At 40.6% G+C, this 17,203-nt stretch overlaps 4 protein-coding genes across 6 annotated transcripts; 3 read left to right on the plus strand and 1 right to left on the minus strand.

The window, feature by feature from the left end:
• Positions 1-164: 164 nt before the first annotated feature.
• LOC116202577 (uncharacterized protein At2g34460, chloroplastic-like) lies at positions 165-2,586 on the plus strand. Of its 2 annotated transcripts, XM_031534172.1 has the most exons (5): positions 184-404; positions 605-778; positions 939-1,055; positions 1,409-1,723; positions 2,186-2,586. In XM_031534172.1, the coding sequence occupies exons 1-5, from the start codon at positions 261-263 to the stop codon at positions 2,294-2,296; spliced, it is 861 nt and encodes a 286-aa protein (XP_031390032.1). In that variant the 5' UTR covers positions 184-260; the 3' UTR covers positions 2,297-2,586. The 2 variants fall into 2 exon arrangements, with proteins under 2 accessions (XP_031390033.1, XP_031390032.1); XM_031534173.1 differs by lacking the exon at positions 939-1,055 and having other exon boundaries at positions 165-404.
• A 3,944-nt stretch (positions 2,587-6,530) lies between these two features.
• Positions 6,531-8,971, plus strand: LOC116202780 (uncharacterized protein At2g34460, chloroplastic-like). Of its 2 annotated transcripts, none has more exons than XM_031534395.1 (5): positions 6,531-6,720; positions 6,941-7,114; positions 7,276-7,398; positions 7,840-8,130; positions 8,500-8,971. In XM_031534395.1, exons 1-5 carry the CDS (start codon positions 6,574-6,576, stop codon positions 8,764-8,766), a joined length of 1,002 nt encoding a protein of 333 aa, XP_031390255.1. In that variant the 5' UTR covers positions 6,531-6,573; the 3' UTR covers positions 8,767-8,971. The 2 variants fall into 2 exon arrangements, with proteins under 2 accessions (XP_031390255.1, XP_031390256.1); XM_031534396.1 differs by having other exon boundaries at positions 6,533-6,720; positions 8,595-8,971.
• A 2,669-nt stretch (positions 8,972-11,640) lies between these two features.
• Positions 11,641-13,927, plus strand: LOC116205190 (uncharacterized protein At2g34460, chloroplastic). Its single transcript, XM_031537700.1, has 5 exons — positions 11,641-11,866; positions 12,035-12,250; positions 12,405-12,524; positions 12,959-13,231; positions 13,621-13,927. The coding sequence occupies exons 1-5, from the start codon at positions 11,708-11,710 to the stop codon at positions 13,783-13,785; spliced, it is 933 nt and encodes a 310-aa protein (XP_031393560.1). The 5' UTR covers positions 11,641-11,707; the 3' UTR covers positions 13,786-13,927.
• Positions 13,928-14,275: 348 nt separating this feature from the next.
• Positions 14,276-16,494, minus strand: LOC116205189 (urease accessory protein G). Its single transcript, XM_031537699.1, has 6 exons — positions 16,148-16,494; positions 15,687-15,747; positions 15,259-15,460; positions 15,047-15,168; positions 14,829-14,933; positions 14,276-14,537 (listed from the first exon to the last, which is right to left on the minus strand). Exons 1-6 carry the CDS (start codon positions 16,423-16,425, stop codon positions 14,454-14,456), a joined length of 852 nt encoding a protein of 283 aa, XP_031393559.1. The 5' UTR covers positions 16,426-16,494; the 3' UTR covers positions 14,276-14,453.
• Positions 16,495-17,203: the final 709 nt, after the last annotated feature.

The following is a 17,203-nucleotide window of genomic DNA, read 5'->3' on the forward strand; positions in this document are numbered from 1 at the left end:
CAATTTTGTTAATCGAAATGGAGACGAAACGGTCTTCGTGCTCCATGATATATTAGAGAAAAAGAAGAGAGAGAGAAGGATAGAACATTTGAAGAATGTGTGAATCCAAATGGGAACATCACTTACAAAACAGGGAATGTTGGAACCGACCGACTCAGCATCACCTTTACTTGTACTTCAATCAACGACTGATTCGGTTCATGTACCGGCAGCAGGAGAGCAGAGTGTATATATAAAGAAGGAGAGCTAAAGGATTCAATATGGCCACTTCGCTGCTCTTCAGAAGCTCTCTTCATCATCATCATCAATTTGGTCTCGCTAAACCAAACCCTTTCTCCCCTTCTCCTCCTTCATCTTTCTCTCCAGCAGGCAAGGGCAGGTTCCCTTCCCTCAGGTCCATTAAGGTATCCCTCCCTCTTCTTCTGCTTGTTCCTGGGTGACCCGAGCATAAGTTCAAGTCCTGATCTCGATCCACATCGATCTCGATTGATGAGTTGAAGTTGCATTTCCGTCTAACGAATTCCTGACTTCTAATTCTTTGGAGTTGAATGCTAATTGTTGGCAAGAAAGTTGATGTATATATATATATTTTTGGTTCTGGTAGATGCAAGGGAGCGGCGGGGGGAAGAGTAAAGTGTTTGTTGCTGGGGCAACGGGGAGCACTGAAAACAGGATAGTTCATGAGCTGCTCAAAAGAGGTTTCGCAGTCAATGTGGGGGTGGATGACTTGGAGGTGGCCAAGTCCACTTTTGCTTGCAACGACCCGTCCCTTAAGATTGTGAGTTCTCTCTGCTCTAATTCCATTCATTCCTGTGCTGCACATTTACGTAATATGGTTGATTGATGTATTATATAAAAGATGAAGATGCCACTTTACATGTTATTTTGGGCACTTGGTTGAAGAGACATGTAATGCTGGTGAAAATTTCGGTGTTAAGGAAGAGGTGGAATTGACTGACCACCCTGAACAGTTGGACAAAGTAATAGAGAACAGTATGGAGGCTGTGGTTTGGGTCACAGAGGTTATTAAGCCTGAGCAACATTTGCCCCGAAAGGTCAGTTGAATTTCACGCTTCACCTTCTCTGGTCCGGTGACTGTTGCCAGTTTCTACTTAATTAAACCGTGAAAATCGGCTGTGGCTTAACTTTTGTCAAGTAGGCTGCGCATTTGTGACTTTGGATTTCTGGGCGAACTTTGATCGCTTATCGGCTCCCTTTCAAGACATTGATTTCCAGTAATATAAACTGGAAAGTCATTACTCCTTTTAGCCTCTGTATTATTCATATCGCACCAACTTCAGTATGAACAAAACCGGATCATGCTTCTGGGATGGTGAAATCATGATCTGTAGTGATACCCTTACTGTTTTACTTCACTCGTTGAGTCACTGGAAATTTGGTGTCACAGGTTGACTATGAGGGCACAGTTGACCTCGTTAAAGCTTGCAAGGAGAAACGCGTTGGTAGATTCATCCTCATCAGTTCATTTCTATTAAATATAGCTGCAGCGGGACAAAAATCTGATGGTTGTACAGCGGGAAAAAAACCTGACGGTTGTACAGAGGAACAAAAACCTGATGATGGTAATTTCCCCAACGCTCTCCACCACGCTCTCCACCAAGCCCTTCTGGCGGAGAAACATATCAAAACATCAGGCATAAAGTACACAATCATAAGGCCGGTCAGCCTCCGAGATGATCCCCAAAGTGGAAAGGGGCAAAAGGTACGGCATTTTCCGCTGAGACATCGTGGGTTGCTCCATCTTAAACATTTTCCTGTTTACTTTATCTCTCTTTTTTTCCTTCAAGGAAAAGAAAAGGGATAATGTGTGTCGAATTGAGTTTTACACGACGCAATTAGAAAACAGACATCTCATGAAATATGGGCAAGTCATCTTTGTTTTTGCCCTTGGTTTTCTGAAGAGAATGAAATTGAAAGCTATCACAGGTGTTACGTTTCTTCGTCTTCTTCTTCCCCTACAGTTTCAGTTCACATTAAGCTTCACGGGAGAACCACCAACCTGTTAGTCTGATCACAAGATTCTATGATCGAACATATCTTATTGAGTTCTTTGTTTTTCTGTCGTTCAGTTTTCAAAAGACCATATTTGTTCCAGAGCCAAACAGAGTTGCATTTCCCTCCTAATCCTCGTAAGGTGTCTGAGCTTTTCGGTGTGTTTTATTAGGACAACCCTCTGCACAAGGTTTCAGTATCCACGGGTCAGGTTGCAAAATTTGCTGTGGATGCAATATCTAAGGACAACACAGACGACCAGGTTGTTGAGATTATTGCTTAAGCTGATGCTCCGAAGAGGCCTGTTTGAGGAACTCTTATTGGTTCCAATTAAGCAAGGTGAAAGCGCGGGTATGAACTCTTGAATGTATACATTCGAAATAGAACTGTATCACTTGCATATCTAGATCTAATACTGCAGTGGATGATGAAGCTTGAAATGGAATAATTGTGTATTTTCATTAAAGAGTGGAAGATTTCACTCCTTAATTGCATTGTATTTCTTCGTTTGGTAACGAGATTCAATAAAGATACTCGGCTATCCCTCAAAGACTTGGGACATTTTGAGCTTAATGCACGTAAGGTTTCCATGGAGTCAGAAGATTTTAAGATCTCATCGGATTTTCTCTGAAAGCAATCGTTGATGTAAGGTTTGTGGTCGAAAAGTGGGACGAATGTCCGACTTCAGGGTGAACGATAGATGCAGCACCAAACTTAAAAGCATGATGAGCATGATGAACTGTAAAAATAGCAAACTGGCCATACATTGATCGAAGCTTTGTTATTATCAAACAAACAAAGGAAAGCCCAAATTATTGTTCATGATCCCATTACAACATCTAAATAGAGGACATCAAATAAGTACTAATTGTGCTCATAGCTGTGCTGAAATAACTTATCGACGTTTCTTTCCAGTCACAGCTTCCCGTGCCTGCATTGCAAGGCATCAATAAACTAAGCAGCCCTGTTTAATATGAATTAGCTGAAATGAAAATGGAATGCTGTTCCCACGTAAAGTATCAATGCTGTTATTCAATCTCGAGATATTTCTGCTCCCTGAACTGAGGAATAAAGCATCCTGATGAAAAGAATTGGAACTCAGGGTCCTGTGCAAAGACGAAGGGCCCTCCATCTTGCATTCAGAGAGCATCGATCTCGCTTCATGTCTGCGACGTCAGCTCCAACAGCCGTAGCAAGACCAGTCTTGTTTATAACCTGCAAAATTAGGGAAGAAAAAATAAGTAGAATGAAGTATGAACTTTTTTGGCCAGACACGTTATATAGGCATCAAATTAATTGATGCTATGTTGGTGCTAGTTCCAGAAACTGCAAGACGATAACAGATACTGCGCATATGATTAGCTGGGTTAGAACTAGAAGGTGAGCGTCTGCAGTGGTGATATATGAATCAACATCGATGGCGTGAAGATGTCATTTATGACTTTTCTTTTACATAACTTGTCTGTCATGTTCCTTCTCTGCAAAGGCAGATCAAATATGAAAAATTGGAACATGTTCTTGTAGCTTAATGCAGATCTTAGTTAATTTAGATTATGATATGATGATCAGAGAACTTTTACAAAAGACGATTCAAAATTCGCATTCCTCATTAGTGATTGAGGTTACTCGTTTCCCAAGCGATGCCATACCATGATTACATTAAGCAAAAATTCAACTTTTTTGTTTTTCGATGTATACCCTGGTATCCAGAAGCCCATCGGGCCCCAACTAATCCAGTTCGAACCAGGTTGGCCAACTAAGGAAGTAAAGTCATCACAGTTGAATTTTCTCCATTTACAAGACTAGAACCCGAGACTTTACTTAAGGAAAACAAGCACCGAATCGTTTGAACCAATCCATGTTGGTAAATTCAACTTCGATTCACCAAAAAGAAAAGGTTTAATTACCTAGAAAAATACGACTTTTGCACTTTTTCCTAAATATAGCACGACTTTTAGAAAATAGCACAGAAATGCACGAACTTTGCATTTTTTCCTAAATATAGCACGAATTTTTAGAGTAGCACAAAAAGACATGACCTTTGTTTTTTTTTCCTAAATATATCATGATCTTTAAAAAATAGCACAGAAATGCACGACTTTATGTTTAGCTACATTTCTAGCACGACGTTAATTATTAGTCAAATGTAACGGTAACAGCTAACGACGGCTCGTAGCACAACATGATTGTACGAGTGGATCTCACATATTTTTATTTAATTAAAAAATAATTCTAAAAAATTAAAAAAATTAAAAAGAAGATTTTTTTCCTAAAAAAAGAAAGGAGCGGATTGTACATTGCAGGGGAGCAATGATCTTGTAAGACAGTAATTAGGTATCTGGCATCATGGTTTGTTAGGAACGGGTTTATGGCCAAATCAAATTTTCTAAATGTGGGGTCTCTATAAGGCAGGTTGTAGGTGTACTCCTATAATTCTTAGGTAACAATTCACAAATCTTAATAGCAATTAGGGTGTCTACATCTATATTTGTGAAAGTGAATAACTCACTACCCTTATAACTCTCCCTAGGACTCCCTGCAAATCTCCCTCCATGATGAAGATGTACATCAACTGTTTTCCACAAGTGCACACTGCAAGAATAAGCAAAACTCTACTTTATGAACCCTAAAATTTTACCTTTTTAACAAAGCCAACAACAAACGATGGATTTCAACCCAAAAAAACAACCACATAGAGATAGAGGTATGATCACGATGGAAACACAAAATAAAGCTCATCTTTTTCATTACACTACCATAATGAGCTTATAGAGAGACAAAGAGAGATCTCTACCCAAACATGCAACCACAGAGATATCATCAATGATCGAAACCCATGAAAAGATCATCTTTTTCATCGCGTGGAATCACAATATGATTTTAGAGAGCCAGAAGACTTGCCTAGGTATGCAGACAAAGTTATTGTCAGTCCGATCGTCATCCATAGTGCGCACACACCTTGCTTCTTTCACGCTTCACAAAATGTAGGTGGAGAAAAAGAGAAATGGCTTATGAGAGATGGGAAGAAACAGAGGAGTGTGAAATGAGCGAGAAATGCAAGAGAGAGGAGAGGAGCTTAAAAAGATAGACTGACAAAAAGTAAGAGAGAGAATGTTAAGCTGGGGACCATATTGATGTAACCTAATCACATCGTTGTAAGATGGAACATCAGTTCACTTGTCCGTTACATTAGTTAGGCTTTTTCTACTTACGGACCTTAGTCACCGTCAACCAAAAGCAGCCAACCAACGTTGAGGGGGCCTGATTGATATAATAAGGAACCCATCTGATGGGGCAATGTTTCTCAAGGACCACATGCAATTTTAATTTATGAGGGACCTACTTGGTGTAATAAGGATCAAATTGATGTAACTTGACAAAGTCAATGGCCAAATTAATGAAAAAATAAGTCAGGACTAAATTGATGTAACCGTGCCAAGTTAGGGACCAAATTACCTATTTACTCTAAATTTTGTTAAGGGAATAATGGAACAGTTAACGAGGAAAATTTTGTAATTTCTTTCTTTTAGTTGGCCCTTCATTGTGCGCAAAGCTATTCTATCAGAAAGGATTTGTGGGAGTTACTCCACGTTTACATGTGATATTGGGGAGTTGGAAAAGAAAATTTATAAGTGTAAAATCGGAACAAAAAGTGAGACTAACTATCCTCATATCTAGCTTTATTATATGATAGTATAGATTTAGTAAAATGTCTGGGGATTGGAGTGACAATGGCAGAAAAGATAGGGAAATGAGAGTGAGTGGAAGAGAGTTAGTGAGAAGTTGAGAGGAGAATCAACCTTGAGCCGAAGGTTTTCAAATAATGGCTTTTCTTAATCATTTGTCAGCTTTTATATATTGTATTAGATAGACTAGGTGCAAGCTGCGCATTGACGTGAACATGTAAAAATATTTATTTATTACGCTTCAGTCCCATAACCCATAGAAATTATATTAATTTATCGAAATTTTTTTCTAAGTTATGGATTTTGCTTTAATTTAAAATATATTTGAATATTTTCAATTTTTAAAGAGATATAAGTATCAAGGAGAAAGAATGGATAAAAATTATACGAATCTACTGAAACGAATTCAATACTTTGAGAAGTCGAGAAGACCAATAATTTTTGTGAGCTCAAGGTTTTCAATTAAAGACTTTTCATAGGCATCTGTCGAATTTTATGTATTATAATAGATCACTATGACGATGACCCCAATTTAATGGTTTCTAATAATAATAATATATATAACATGGGCAATTTTGTTAACCGAAATTGAGACGAAACGGTCTTCGTGCTTCATGATATATTAGAGAAAAAGAAGAAATATAGAAGGATAGAACATTTGAAGAATGTGTGAATCCAAATGGGAACATCACTTACAAAACAGGGACTGTTCGAACCGACCGACTCAGCATCACCTTTACTTGTACGTCAATCAATGACTGATTCGGTTCATGTACGGGGCAACGTCTTGGGCTTCCTTGCCCTGCTTTTAAATGGCGAGGAGCAGCAGGAGAGCAGAGTTTATGTATGAAGAGGGAGAGCTAAAGGATTCAAGATGGCCACTTCGCTGCTCTTCAGAAGCTCTCTTCATCATCATCATCATCAATTTGGTCCCGCTAAACCAAACCCTTTCTCCCCTTCTCCTCCTTCATCTTTCTCTCCAGCAGGCAAGGGCAGGTTTCCTTCCCTCAGGTCCATTAAGGTATCCCTCCCTCTTCTTCTGCTTGTTCCTGGGTGACCCGAGCATAAGTTCGAGTCCCTGATCTCGATCTACATCAATCTCGATTGATGAGTCGAAGTTGCATTTTCGTCTAACGAATTCCTGACTTCTAATTCTTTCGAGTTGAATGCTAATTGTTAGCAAGAGAGTTGATGCAAAAGCTAAAATTCTTTTCTTTTCTTTTTTTTTTGGGTGCTGGCAGATGCAAGGGGGCGACCGGGGGAAGAGGAAAGTGTTTGTTGGTGGGGCAACGGGGAGCACTGAGAAGAAGATAGTTGATCAGCTGCTCGCAAAAGGTTTCGCAGTCAATGTGGGGGTGGATGACTTGAAGTTGGCCAGGTCCACTTTTTCTTGGAACGACCCGTCTCTTAAGATTGTGAGTTCTCTCTGCTCTCATTCCATTCATTCCTGTGCTGCACATTTACGTAATATGGTTGATTGATGTATTATATAGAAGATGAAGATGCCACTTTTACATGTTATTTTACGCACTTGGTTGAAGAGACATGTAATGCCGGTGAAAATTTTGGTGTTAAGGAAGAGGTGGAGTTGACTGACCCCAGCGAGCAGTTGGCCAAACTAATAGAGAACGGTATGGAGGCTGTGATTTGGGTCACAGAGGTTATTAAGCCTGAGCAAGGTTTGTTTGTTCCACGGCAGGTCAGTTGAATTTCATGCTTCACCTTCTCTGGTCTGGTGACGGTTGCCAGTTTCTACTTAATTATACCGTGAAAATCGGCTGCAGATAAATTATGAGCTATGCTTTCTGAAAATCATTTGGGAAAGTTGGCAAATTTCAGAGTTTAGGCTGTTCAGCCGCCTCAGCTGTGGGCTAAACTTTTGTCAAGTAGGCCGCTCATTTATGACTTTAGGATTTCTGGGCGAGCTTTGATCGCTTATCGGCTTCCTTTCAAGACATTGATTTCCAGTAATATAAACTGGAAAGTCATTACTCCTTTTACCTTTTGTATTGTTCATATCATGCCAACTTCAGTATGAACAAAACCGGATCATGCTTCTGGGATGGTGTAATCATGATCTGTAGTGATACCCTTACTGTTTTGCTCCACTCGTTGAGTCACTGGAAATTTGGTGTCACAGGTTGACTATTTCGGCACAGTTAACCTCGTTAAAGCTTGCAAGGAGAGATGCGTTGGTAGATTCATCCTCATCAGTTCAATTATATTAAATATAGCTGCAGCGGGACAAAAATCTGATGGTGGTCCAGCGGAACAAAAATCTGATGATACAGCTCGTATTTTCCTCCACGCTCTCCACCAAGCCCTTCTGGCGGAGCAACATATCAGAACGTCAGGCATAAACTACACAATCATAAGGCCGGTCAGCCTCAGAGATGATACCCAAAATGGAAACATTGTTACGGGGCAAGAGGTAATGGCATTTTCCGCTGAGACATTGTTGGTTGCTCCATCTTTTTACATTTTCCGGTTTACTTTATATCTCTTTTTTTCCTACAAGGAAAAGAAAAGGGATAATGTGTGTCGAATTGAGTTTTACAAGACGCAATTAGAAAACAGACATCTCATGATATATGGGCAAGTCATCTTTGTTTTTGCCCTTGGTTTTCTGAAGAGAATGAAACTGAAAGCTTTCACGGGTGTTACGTTTCTTGGTCTTCTTCTTCCCCAACAGTTTCAGTTCACATTAAGCTTCACGGGAGAACCACCAACCTGTTGTCTGATCGCAAGATTCTATGATCGAACATATCTTATTGAGTTCTTTGTTTTTCTGTCGTTCCAGTTTTCAAAAGACCAGATTTGTTCCAGAGCCAAACAAAGTTGCACTTCCCTCCTAATCCTCGTAAGGTGTCTGAGCTTTTCGGTGTGTTTTATCAGGACAACCCACTGCACAAGGTTTCAGTATCGAGGGATCAGGTGGCAGAAGTTGCTGTGGAGGCACTATTTGACTGCAACTCACATTACCAGGTTGTTGAGATTATCGCTTAAGCTGATGCTCCGAAGAGGCCCATTTGAGGTACTCTTATTGGTTCCAATTAAGAAAGGTTGAAGCACGGTATGAACTCTTGAACATATACAGTCGGAATAGAACTGTATCATTTACATATGTAGATCTCCCACCGCAGTGGATGAAGCTCGAAATGGAATAATTGAGTATTTTCTTCATCATGGAGTGGAAGATTTCACTCCTTAATTGCATTGTATTTGTTCGTTTGCTAATGAGATTCAATAAAGATACTCGGCTATCCTTCAAAGACTCGGGACATTTTGAGCTTAATGCACCTAAGGTTTCCATGGAGTCAGAAGATTTTAGGATCTCATCGGGTTTTCTCTGAAAGCAATCGTTGATGTGAGGTTTGTGGTCGAAAAGTGGGACGAATGTCCGACTTCAGGGTGCCCGATAGATGCAGCACCAAACTTAAGAGCATGATGAACTGTAAAAATAGCAAACTGGCCATACATTGATCGAAGCTTTGTTATTATCAAAGAAAGGAAAGCCCAAATTATTGTTCATGATCCCATTACTACATTTAAATAGAGGACGGCAAATAAGTACTAATTGTGCTTGTAGCTGTGCTGAAATAACTTATCGACGCTTCTTTCCAGTCGCAGCTTCCCGTGCCTGCATTGCAAGGCATCAAGTAAACTAAGAGCCATGTTTAATATGAATTAGCTGAAATGAAAAAGGAATGCTGTTCCCACGTAAAGTATCAATGCTGTTATTCAATCTCGAGATATTTCTGCTCCCTGAACTGAGGAATAAAGCATCCCGGTGAAAAGAATTGGAACTCAGGGTCCTGTGCAAAGACGAAGGGCCCTCCATCTCACATTCGGAAAGCATCGATCTCGCTCCATGACTGTGACATCAGCTCCAATGGCCCTAGCAAGACCAGTCTTGTTTATAACCTGTAAAACTAGGAAAGAAAAAATAAATAGAATGAAGTATTAACTTTTGGCCAGACACGTTATATAGGCATAAAATTAATTGATGCTATGTTGGTGCTGGTTTCAGAAACTGCAAGACGGTAACAGAGTGATGATCGCCGGTGATACAGCACATATGATTAGCCGAGTTCGAAGGTGAGCCTCTGCAGTGGCGATATAAGAATCAACATCGATGGGGTGAAGATGTCATTTATGACTTTTCTTTTACATAACTTGTCTGTCATGTTCCTTCTCTGCAAAGGCAGATCAAATATGAAAAATTGGAACACGTTCTTGTAACTTAATGCAGATCTTAGTTAATTTAGATTATGATATGATGATCAGGGAACTTTTACAAATGATGATTCAAAATTCGCATTCCTCATTAGTTATTGAGGTTACATGTTTCCCAAGCGATGCTATACCTTGATTACAATAAGCAAAAATTCAACTTTCTTTTTTCGTGTACCCCGGAATCCAGAAGCCCATCGGGCCCAAACTAATCCAGTTCGAATCGGGTTGATCAACTAAGGGGGTAAAGTTCACCCAATATGAATTTTCTCAATTCACAAGACTAGAACCCCAGACCTTGATAAGTATCGAATCGTTTGAACCAACTCATGTTGGTTCAAACGAAAATGGTTAATTACCCAGAAAAACATGGCATTTACATTTTTTCTAAATATAGCACGACATTTAGAAAGTAATATAGAAATGCATGATTTTTGTATTTTTCCTAAATATAACACGACCTTTTGAGAGTAGTATAAAAAAGCATGACCTTTGCTTCTTTTTTTTTTCTAAATATATCTTGACCTTAAAAAAATAGCACAGAAAGACACGACATTCATGTTTAGCTGCGATTCTAGCACGACGTCAATTATTCATTAAATGTAATGGTAACAGTTAACGGCGTCTCGTAGCACAACATGATTGAACTAGTGGGTTCTACATATTTTTATTTAATTAAAAAATAATTCTAAAAATATTTTAAAAATAATTTTTTTTCTAAAAAAAAAAAAGGAGAGAATTGTAAATTGCAGGGAAGCGTAATCGGGCCCCCACCGCCGAAATGAAAAGCCCCCAATTTTGGAGCTCTTTCGATTTCGACAGTGGATGGCCCAATTAGGTCACCACCCACATAATTAGGGTCCTGCTGCGGCTGGTAACCTCAATTAGGAGATGATAACCACCGCCGTTGGCCCCCTCTCCCTTTCCTCTCATTAAGTTAAATCCCCCTTCTTTTCTTTCAATTTTTTAAAATTTTTATGATTATTTTTAATTAAATAAAAACTTTTGGAATCTACTCGTCCAGTCATGTTGTGTCACGTAGCATCATTAACCATTATCGTTACAATTTGACAGAATAATTGACGTAGTGCTAGATGCGCAACTAAACTTAAAGGTTGCGCCTTTTTTGTGCTATTTTTTAAAGGACATGCTATATTTAGAAAAAAAAAAATGCAAAGGCCGTGACTTTCTATGTTACTCTCAAAAGGACATATTATATTTAAGAAAAAAATGTAAATATCGTGTATTTCTGTGCTATATTCTAAAAGTCGTGTTATATTTAAAAAAAAAGTGTAAATGTGGTGTTTTTTTCGGTAATTAACAAAAAAAAATTCTCACTTTTTTCCAATTATATGCTGTTGATTTAACCTTTGCACACATCTTCCTTAATGATAACAGAGTTTTCTGCCTCAATTGAATCAAAACCATGTTGGAACTTCAATTTCAATTCACCAAAAAGAAAAATTCTCGCTTTTTTCCAATTACATGGATTTGATTTGCCCTTTGCGCGCATCTTCGTTAATCGTAACCAAGGCGTCTGCCTCAATTGGGCTCCTTGCTGATAATAAGTAGAACGCAAGGACTGTTCGGACGGACCGACTCGGCATCACGTTGACTCGGTTCACTAGCAACGTCCCGGGCTTTCTTCCTTCTGCGTGAGGGTTTGCCACGTCGCAGTCGGAGCTGCGTGGCCTGCTATTAATGGCGGGGGATTTTTGTGGCGGGCGGAGAAGAGCGCATGTATTGTATGGAGAGGGGATAGCGGAAGGATTCGAATGGCCACTCCGCTGCTCCTCAGAAGCTCTCTTCTTCTTCATCATCGTCATCATCATCATCAATTCCCTCTCGCTAAACCCTACCCTTTCTCCCCTTCTCCCTCTTCATCCTCCTCTCCAGCACGCAAGGCTAGGTTTCTTTCCCTCAGCTCCATTAAGGTATCCCTCCCTCTTCTTCTTCTGCTTGTTCCTCGGCGACCCAAGTAGAAGTTCGGGTCCATGATCTCGACCCACATTGCTTTCAATTGAGTTGAAGAATGCTACTTGTTGGCCAGAAAGTTGGTACGAAAGCTCAATTTTCACTTTTTTCCTGGTCGGTGTTGGTAGATGCAGGGGAGCGAGATTACGGAGGAGACAGTGGCGGGGGAGGCAGAAGCTGGTGCGAGCCCTAAGAAGAAAGTGTTCGTCGCTGGGGCAACGGGGAGCACTGGGAAGAAGATAGTTGATCAGCTGCTCGCAAGAGGTTTCGCGGTCAAGGCGGGGGTTCGTGACTTGGAGAAGGCCAAGTCTGCGTTTTCTCGCGATGACCCGTCTCTTCAGATCGTGAGTTCTTCGTTTCCTCTGTGGTGGTGCACATATATGTAGCAGGGTTGATTAATGCATTGTATGTAAGATGAAGAAAGATGCAGCTTTATCTGGTATATTGTGCACTTGATTGAAGAGTGATGTAATGCCGGTGGGAAATTTCGGTGTTAAGGTTAAGGCGGACGTGACTGAGGGCTCCGACAAGTTGGCGGAAGCAATAGGGGATGATTCGGAGGCTGTGGTTTGTGCCACGGGGTTTAGGCCTGGGTGGGATTTGTTTGCTCCATGGAAGGTCAGTTTGAATTTCATTCTTCACCTTCGCTGGTGACTTTTGCCAGTTTCTGCTTATACCATGCAAACCGGCTCCAGATTTTGAACTAAGCTTTCAGAAATCACTTGGGGAAGTTCGTAAATTTCATACAATGTTGGCCTTTCAGCCGCCTCAGCTGCGGCTTAACTTTGTCAAGTAGGCTGGAGGCTGCTCATTTGTGATTTTCGGTTTCTAGGCGAGCTTTGTTCGGTTATGGACTTATTTTCAAGGCATTAATTCCCAAAATTATAAATTGGAAGGTCATTCCCCTCTCTCGAGCCTTTGGATTTATATTGCACCAACTTCAGTACGAATGAAATTGGATCATACTTCTTGAGTGTCGTACTCATGATCTGTAGCGATACCCCTACGGTTTTACTCCACTCGTAGAGTCATTGAAAGTTTGGTGTCCACAGGTTGACAATTTTGGCACAGTTAACCTAGTTGAAGCTTGCCGGAAGCGTGGCATCAATAGATTCATCCTCATCAGTTCAATTCTAGTAAATGGAGCAGCAATGGGGCAGATTCTTAATCCCGCTTATATCTTCCTCAATGTCTTTGGGCTCACCTTAGTCGCAAAGCTTCAGGCGGAGCAACATATCAGAAAGTCAGGCATAAACTACACAATCATAAGGCCAGGCGGCCTCCGGAATGATCCCCCAAGTGGAAACATTGTTATGGAGCCAGAGGTAATGGCATTCTCTGCTGAGACGTTGTGGGTTTCTGTTTCTCCATATTAAACATTTTCCAATTTACTTTCTCTCTCTCTCTCTCTCTTTTTCCTTCAAGGAAAGGACAAATGTGTGTCGAATTGAGTGTTACAAGACAACTGGAAAACAGAACATCTCATAAAATATGTGGGCAAGCTAGTCATGTTGGTTTTGTTTCCTTGGTTTTCAAGAAGAGAATGAAATGAAAATGATTTCGTAGGGTTCTATGATCAAACTTAACTTATTGAGTTCAATGTTTTTCTTTTATCTAGTTTTCGAAAGATAAGAATTGTTCCAAAGCCAAATAGAGTTCTCTTCTCTCATAATCCTTGTAAGGTGTCTCTGAGCTTTTCGGCATCTTTTATCAGGACACTCTCTATGAGGGTTCAATATCGAGGGATCAGGTCGCACAAGTTGCTGTGGAGGCACTAATTCACCCTGAAGCATCATACAAGGTTGTTGAGATTGTTGCTCGAGCTGATGCTCCGAAGCGGCCGTTTGAGGAGCTCTTTGGTTCCATTAAGCAACGGTGAAACTGCAGGTATGAACTCTTGAATGCATATATTAGGGATAGAACTGTATCACTCATGTATATCTGATACTTCGGTGGATGAAGCTTGAAATGGAAAAATTGGATAATTTCTTCCTTATAGAGTGAAAGATTTTACTCCACAATTGCAGTTTACTTCATCATTTGCTAATGAGATATGATAAGTGATAATCCTCTTTGCATACTCAAATATCCTTCAAGACGTGGGACAATTTGAGCTTCAAGAATCTATCGAGTCAGAAGATTTTAGGACCTCAGAGAACCAGATTTTAGGACCTCATCAGGTTCTCTTCGAAAGCAATTGTTGCTGTGAGGTTTGTTGTCGAAAGTGGGATGAATGTCCAACTCCGAGGCGTAGAAAAATGTTTTGAAAGCAATTGTTGCTCTGAGGTTTGTGGTCAAAAGTGGGATGAATGTCCAACTTCAAGGTGTAGAATAGATGTAACACTGGACCTAAGAGAATGCGAACCATGGAAACAACAAATTGCTCATACATTATAGTTTCATTATTATCAAACAACAAATTGCTCATACATTATAGCTTTCATTATTATCAAACGGAGCAAGCGAAGCCTGATTATTGTTCATTATCCCATTACATCTAAACAGAGGCGGGCGAAGTACTTGAGTTCATTGCTGTGCTGAAAGAACTTATCGACGCTTCTTTCCGGTCGCAGCTTCCCAGGCCTGCAAGATGTGATTTACTATGTCCTCCACACCAACACCATGCTTCACCTGCTTAAGTCACAATGCACCAAGTGAACCATACAGCCATGTTTGATATGAATACATGATTCGACAAAAGAAGATATGAATACATGAATTGAAAATCAAATGCGATATTCCCCCATAACATATCTCGCCATTCGATCTTGGGATGCTTCTGCTCCCATAATTAAGATGGTGATGATGCAATAATAATTCTTATAAAAAATTTTGAGCGCGTGGAAGAGAAAGAGCGCAACTAGCAGCTTTCATCTCTTAATAAATTAAGCACGCTGGAGAAAAGAGATTAAATTCGTGGACCTGTGCAAAGACAAAAGGCCCTCCATCTCGCATTCGGAGTGCATCTCGTTCCATGACCATCAAGTCAGCACCAACAGCTGCAGCAAGATCGGTCTTGTTTATCACCTGCAAAGTCGAGAACAGAAGTAAATAGAATGAAGTCTAACCTTTTTGGGCAGATACGTTATATAGGCATCAAATGAATCTCGAGACAAAAGGAGAGAATTCAGAAAACGTACGAGAAGGTCAGCTTGAGTGATCCCAGGACCTCCTTTCCGAGGTATTTTATCACCACCAGAGACATCGATTATATATATAATGTAGTCTGCCAGCTCTCTGCTGAAGTTTGCAGCCAAATTATCTGCAGTAATCGGAATTTCCACTTAGATCAATGTTCAGAAGCATGTTAAAGAAGAACATGAGTTCTGAGACATGAAATGAATCACTTCACCTCCTCCCGATTCGCAGAGCAATAAGTCTGCCTTGTACAAGTTAGAGAGCTCCTCGAGAGGTCCGAGGTTAATGCTGATGTCTTCACGAATTGCAGCATGAGGGCACCCTCCCGTTTCGACTGCGAGAATTCTTTCCTCAGGGAGTGCCCCATGTTTCACCAAGAACTCCCCATCCTCTTTTGTGAATATGTCATTCGTCACCTTAACAAGTGAAGCACAGAGACCATCACTTACCTCTTCATATGTCACGAAAGTTAGAACCACAATCCACATGTAACGGAATGTGGATCGCGAATTCTTTACGGTTAGTGCAGTTGTCTCTGCCGGTTATGGACAACCATGTTTCCTATCCACAAAAATTTGCCCGTTCTTGCAATAATTCAAGGAGGACTGCATTGAGCAAATTCTCAGGATAAATGATGCTTACCGCGGCAAGACTGTACTTGTCTCTCAACAACTGACAAAGAACCAACATCAAAGCCGTTTTCCTGAGAATCGTCCAATATAAAACACCAATCTATAAGCACCGATGTGATGAAAATCAATCCGAGACAATGCCAAAGAAATGAATCAGTCGGAAAGAACTAAAGCTGATCCTAACCAATGCCAAGTTCATATACACAAACATGTAACCTATTCAGCAAAAAAGGGTTTTTCGACGGGCAGAATAGGCAAGAACTGCAGCTCAATCGAAGTACAGATCATAGAAAAGGATACAACCAATGAAGACGAGAACATCTCACCAGAAAAATCGATCAAATTCATGTTTTTCTACCAGCAATTTAACCTGTTCAATCAAAGAAATAAAAGGGAAAACGAGATAGACCCAGCAGCAACATCGACCAAATTTATGGATTCTCCGAGAAATAGAGGAGATGGAATGAATACCCAGTCCCGACAGGGCCACCGATACCGACGGTGAACGCCCTCTCGTTGAAATCCCGGGAATGAAGAGGGGGAGCCCTCTTGCTGAAGAACCCCGGCGAGTAGATGGGATCGTGGGAGTGAGGTGCGAGGCCGTCGTGGCTATGGTACACCTTCCCGTCCGGGCCCACCCACGACGTCGCCCCTGCATCTCCATGGCCGTGCTCGTGGTCATGGTGATGGTGATGATGATGGTCGTGGTCATGGTCATTGTGGTGATGGGTGTTCTCCGATGAAGCCATTGACTTGTTTTGGAGCAGAAGAGACGAAACAAGACTAACTGAGACGATGCTCAGAGACAAGAGTAGGGCGTGCGCGCGCGCTGGAATGAATGAATGATGACGACGACGATGATGATATGGCGACGTCAACATGAGCTCATGAGTCGTGATGGGCCGACCACATCTTTCTGCAAGCCCATGTAAACAATGAAATAGAAAGTCATTCATGTCAAATAAAGCAATTTGCAAGGGAAATTGCAAAGAATCCCGAGAGTTTTCGAACTCTTTCTTTCACTATCCAATAGAGTTGTGCACGGATACCGGATATATCCGAAATCGATCGGAAACTACCCGTTATGATAGGGTTCGGATAACTCATATTGAAAATAGAATAGGGTCCGGATATTAAAATTAGGAACTGATGAAAACAGGTTCCGGTTCCGATTCCTGCATATATGATATCCAGAATTGAAATCGATACCTGGACAAAATAATAATTTCCCTCATATATATTTCTTCATTTTACTTTACCATATTCCCCCCTTTGTCTCTCTCTCTTCTCTTAGTGAAAACTTTGAATGCCTTATCGTCGGTAGCTTTGGCTTGACGAGAATAGGTGTATCCTCGGTGAGGCTTGATCGTATTATAGATATTTAGTTTTGTGAGTGAATTGATGAGACATATTACTCTTTGTTGTAGAGATATTGTGGATTTAATCTAAATCTACGTCGACATTCTGTTATGCGTAATTACTGATTATGGATGAGACATTTTCAATTTTATTTAGGGAGACAAAAAA

This window comes from Punica granatum, chromosome 4 (genome assembly GCF_007655135.1).
Source record: "Punica granatum isolate Tunisia-2019 chromosome 4, ASM765513v2, whole genome shotgun sequence".
NCBI lineage: Eukaryota > Viridiplantae > Streptophyta > Magnoliopsida > Myrtales > Lythraceae > Punica > Punica granatum.

Excerpts from the sequence above, each read along its gene's own strand:
- LOC116202577 (XM_031534172.1), top strand. The coding sequence starts at position 261 with ATGGCCACTTCGCTGCTCTTCAGAAGCTCTCTTCATCATCATCATCAA. Across the intron at positions 1,056-1,408 it reads AGCAACATTTGCCCCGAAAG|GTTGACTATGAGGGCACAGT; the intron begins GTCAGTTGAATT and ends TTGGTGTCACAG. Across the intron at positions 1,724-2,185 it reads AAAGTGGAAAGGGGCAAAAG|GACAACCCTCTGCACAAGGT; the intron begins GTACGGCATTTT and ends GTGTTTTATTAG.
- LOC116205190 (XM_031537700.1), top strand. The coding sequence starts at position 11,708 with ATGGCCACTCCGCTGCTCCTCAGAAGCTCTCTTCTTCTTCATCATCGT. Across the intron at positions 12,251-12,404 it reads ATGACCCGTCTCTTCAGATC|GTTAAGGCGGACGTGACTGA; the intron begins GTGAGTTCTTCG and ends TTCGGTGTTAAG. Across the intron at positions 13,232-13,620 it reads ACATTGTTATGGAGCCAGAG|GACACTCTCTATGAGGGTTC; the intron begins GTAATGGCATTC and ends ATCTTTTATCAG.
- LOC116202780 (XM_031534395.1), top strand. The coding sequence starts at position 6,574 with ATGGCCACTTCGCTGCTCTTCAGAAGCTCTCTTCATCATCATCATCAT. Across the intron at positions 7,115-7,275 it reads ACGACCCGTCTCTTAAGATT|GAAGAGGTGGAGTTGACTGA; the intron begins GTGAGTTCTCTC and ends TTTGGTGTTAAG. Across the intron at positions 7,399-7,839 it reads GTTTGTTTGTTCCACGGCAG|GTTGACTATTTCGGCACAGT; the intron begins GTCAGTTGAATT and ends TTGGTGTCACAG.
- LOC116205189 (XM_031537699.1), bottom strand. The coding sequence starts at position 16,425 with ATGGCTTCATCGGAGAACACCCATCACCACAATGACCATGACCACGAC. Across the intron at positions 15,461-15,686 it reads ACAAGTACAGTCTTGCCGCG|GTGACGAATGACATATTCAC; the intron begins GTAAGCATCATT and ends TCACTTGTTAAG. Across the intron at positions 15,169-15,258 it reads GCTCTGCGAATCGGGAGGAG|ATAATTTGGCTGCAAACTTC; the intron begins GTGAAGTGATTC and ends CGATTACTGCAG.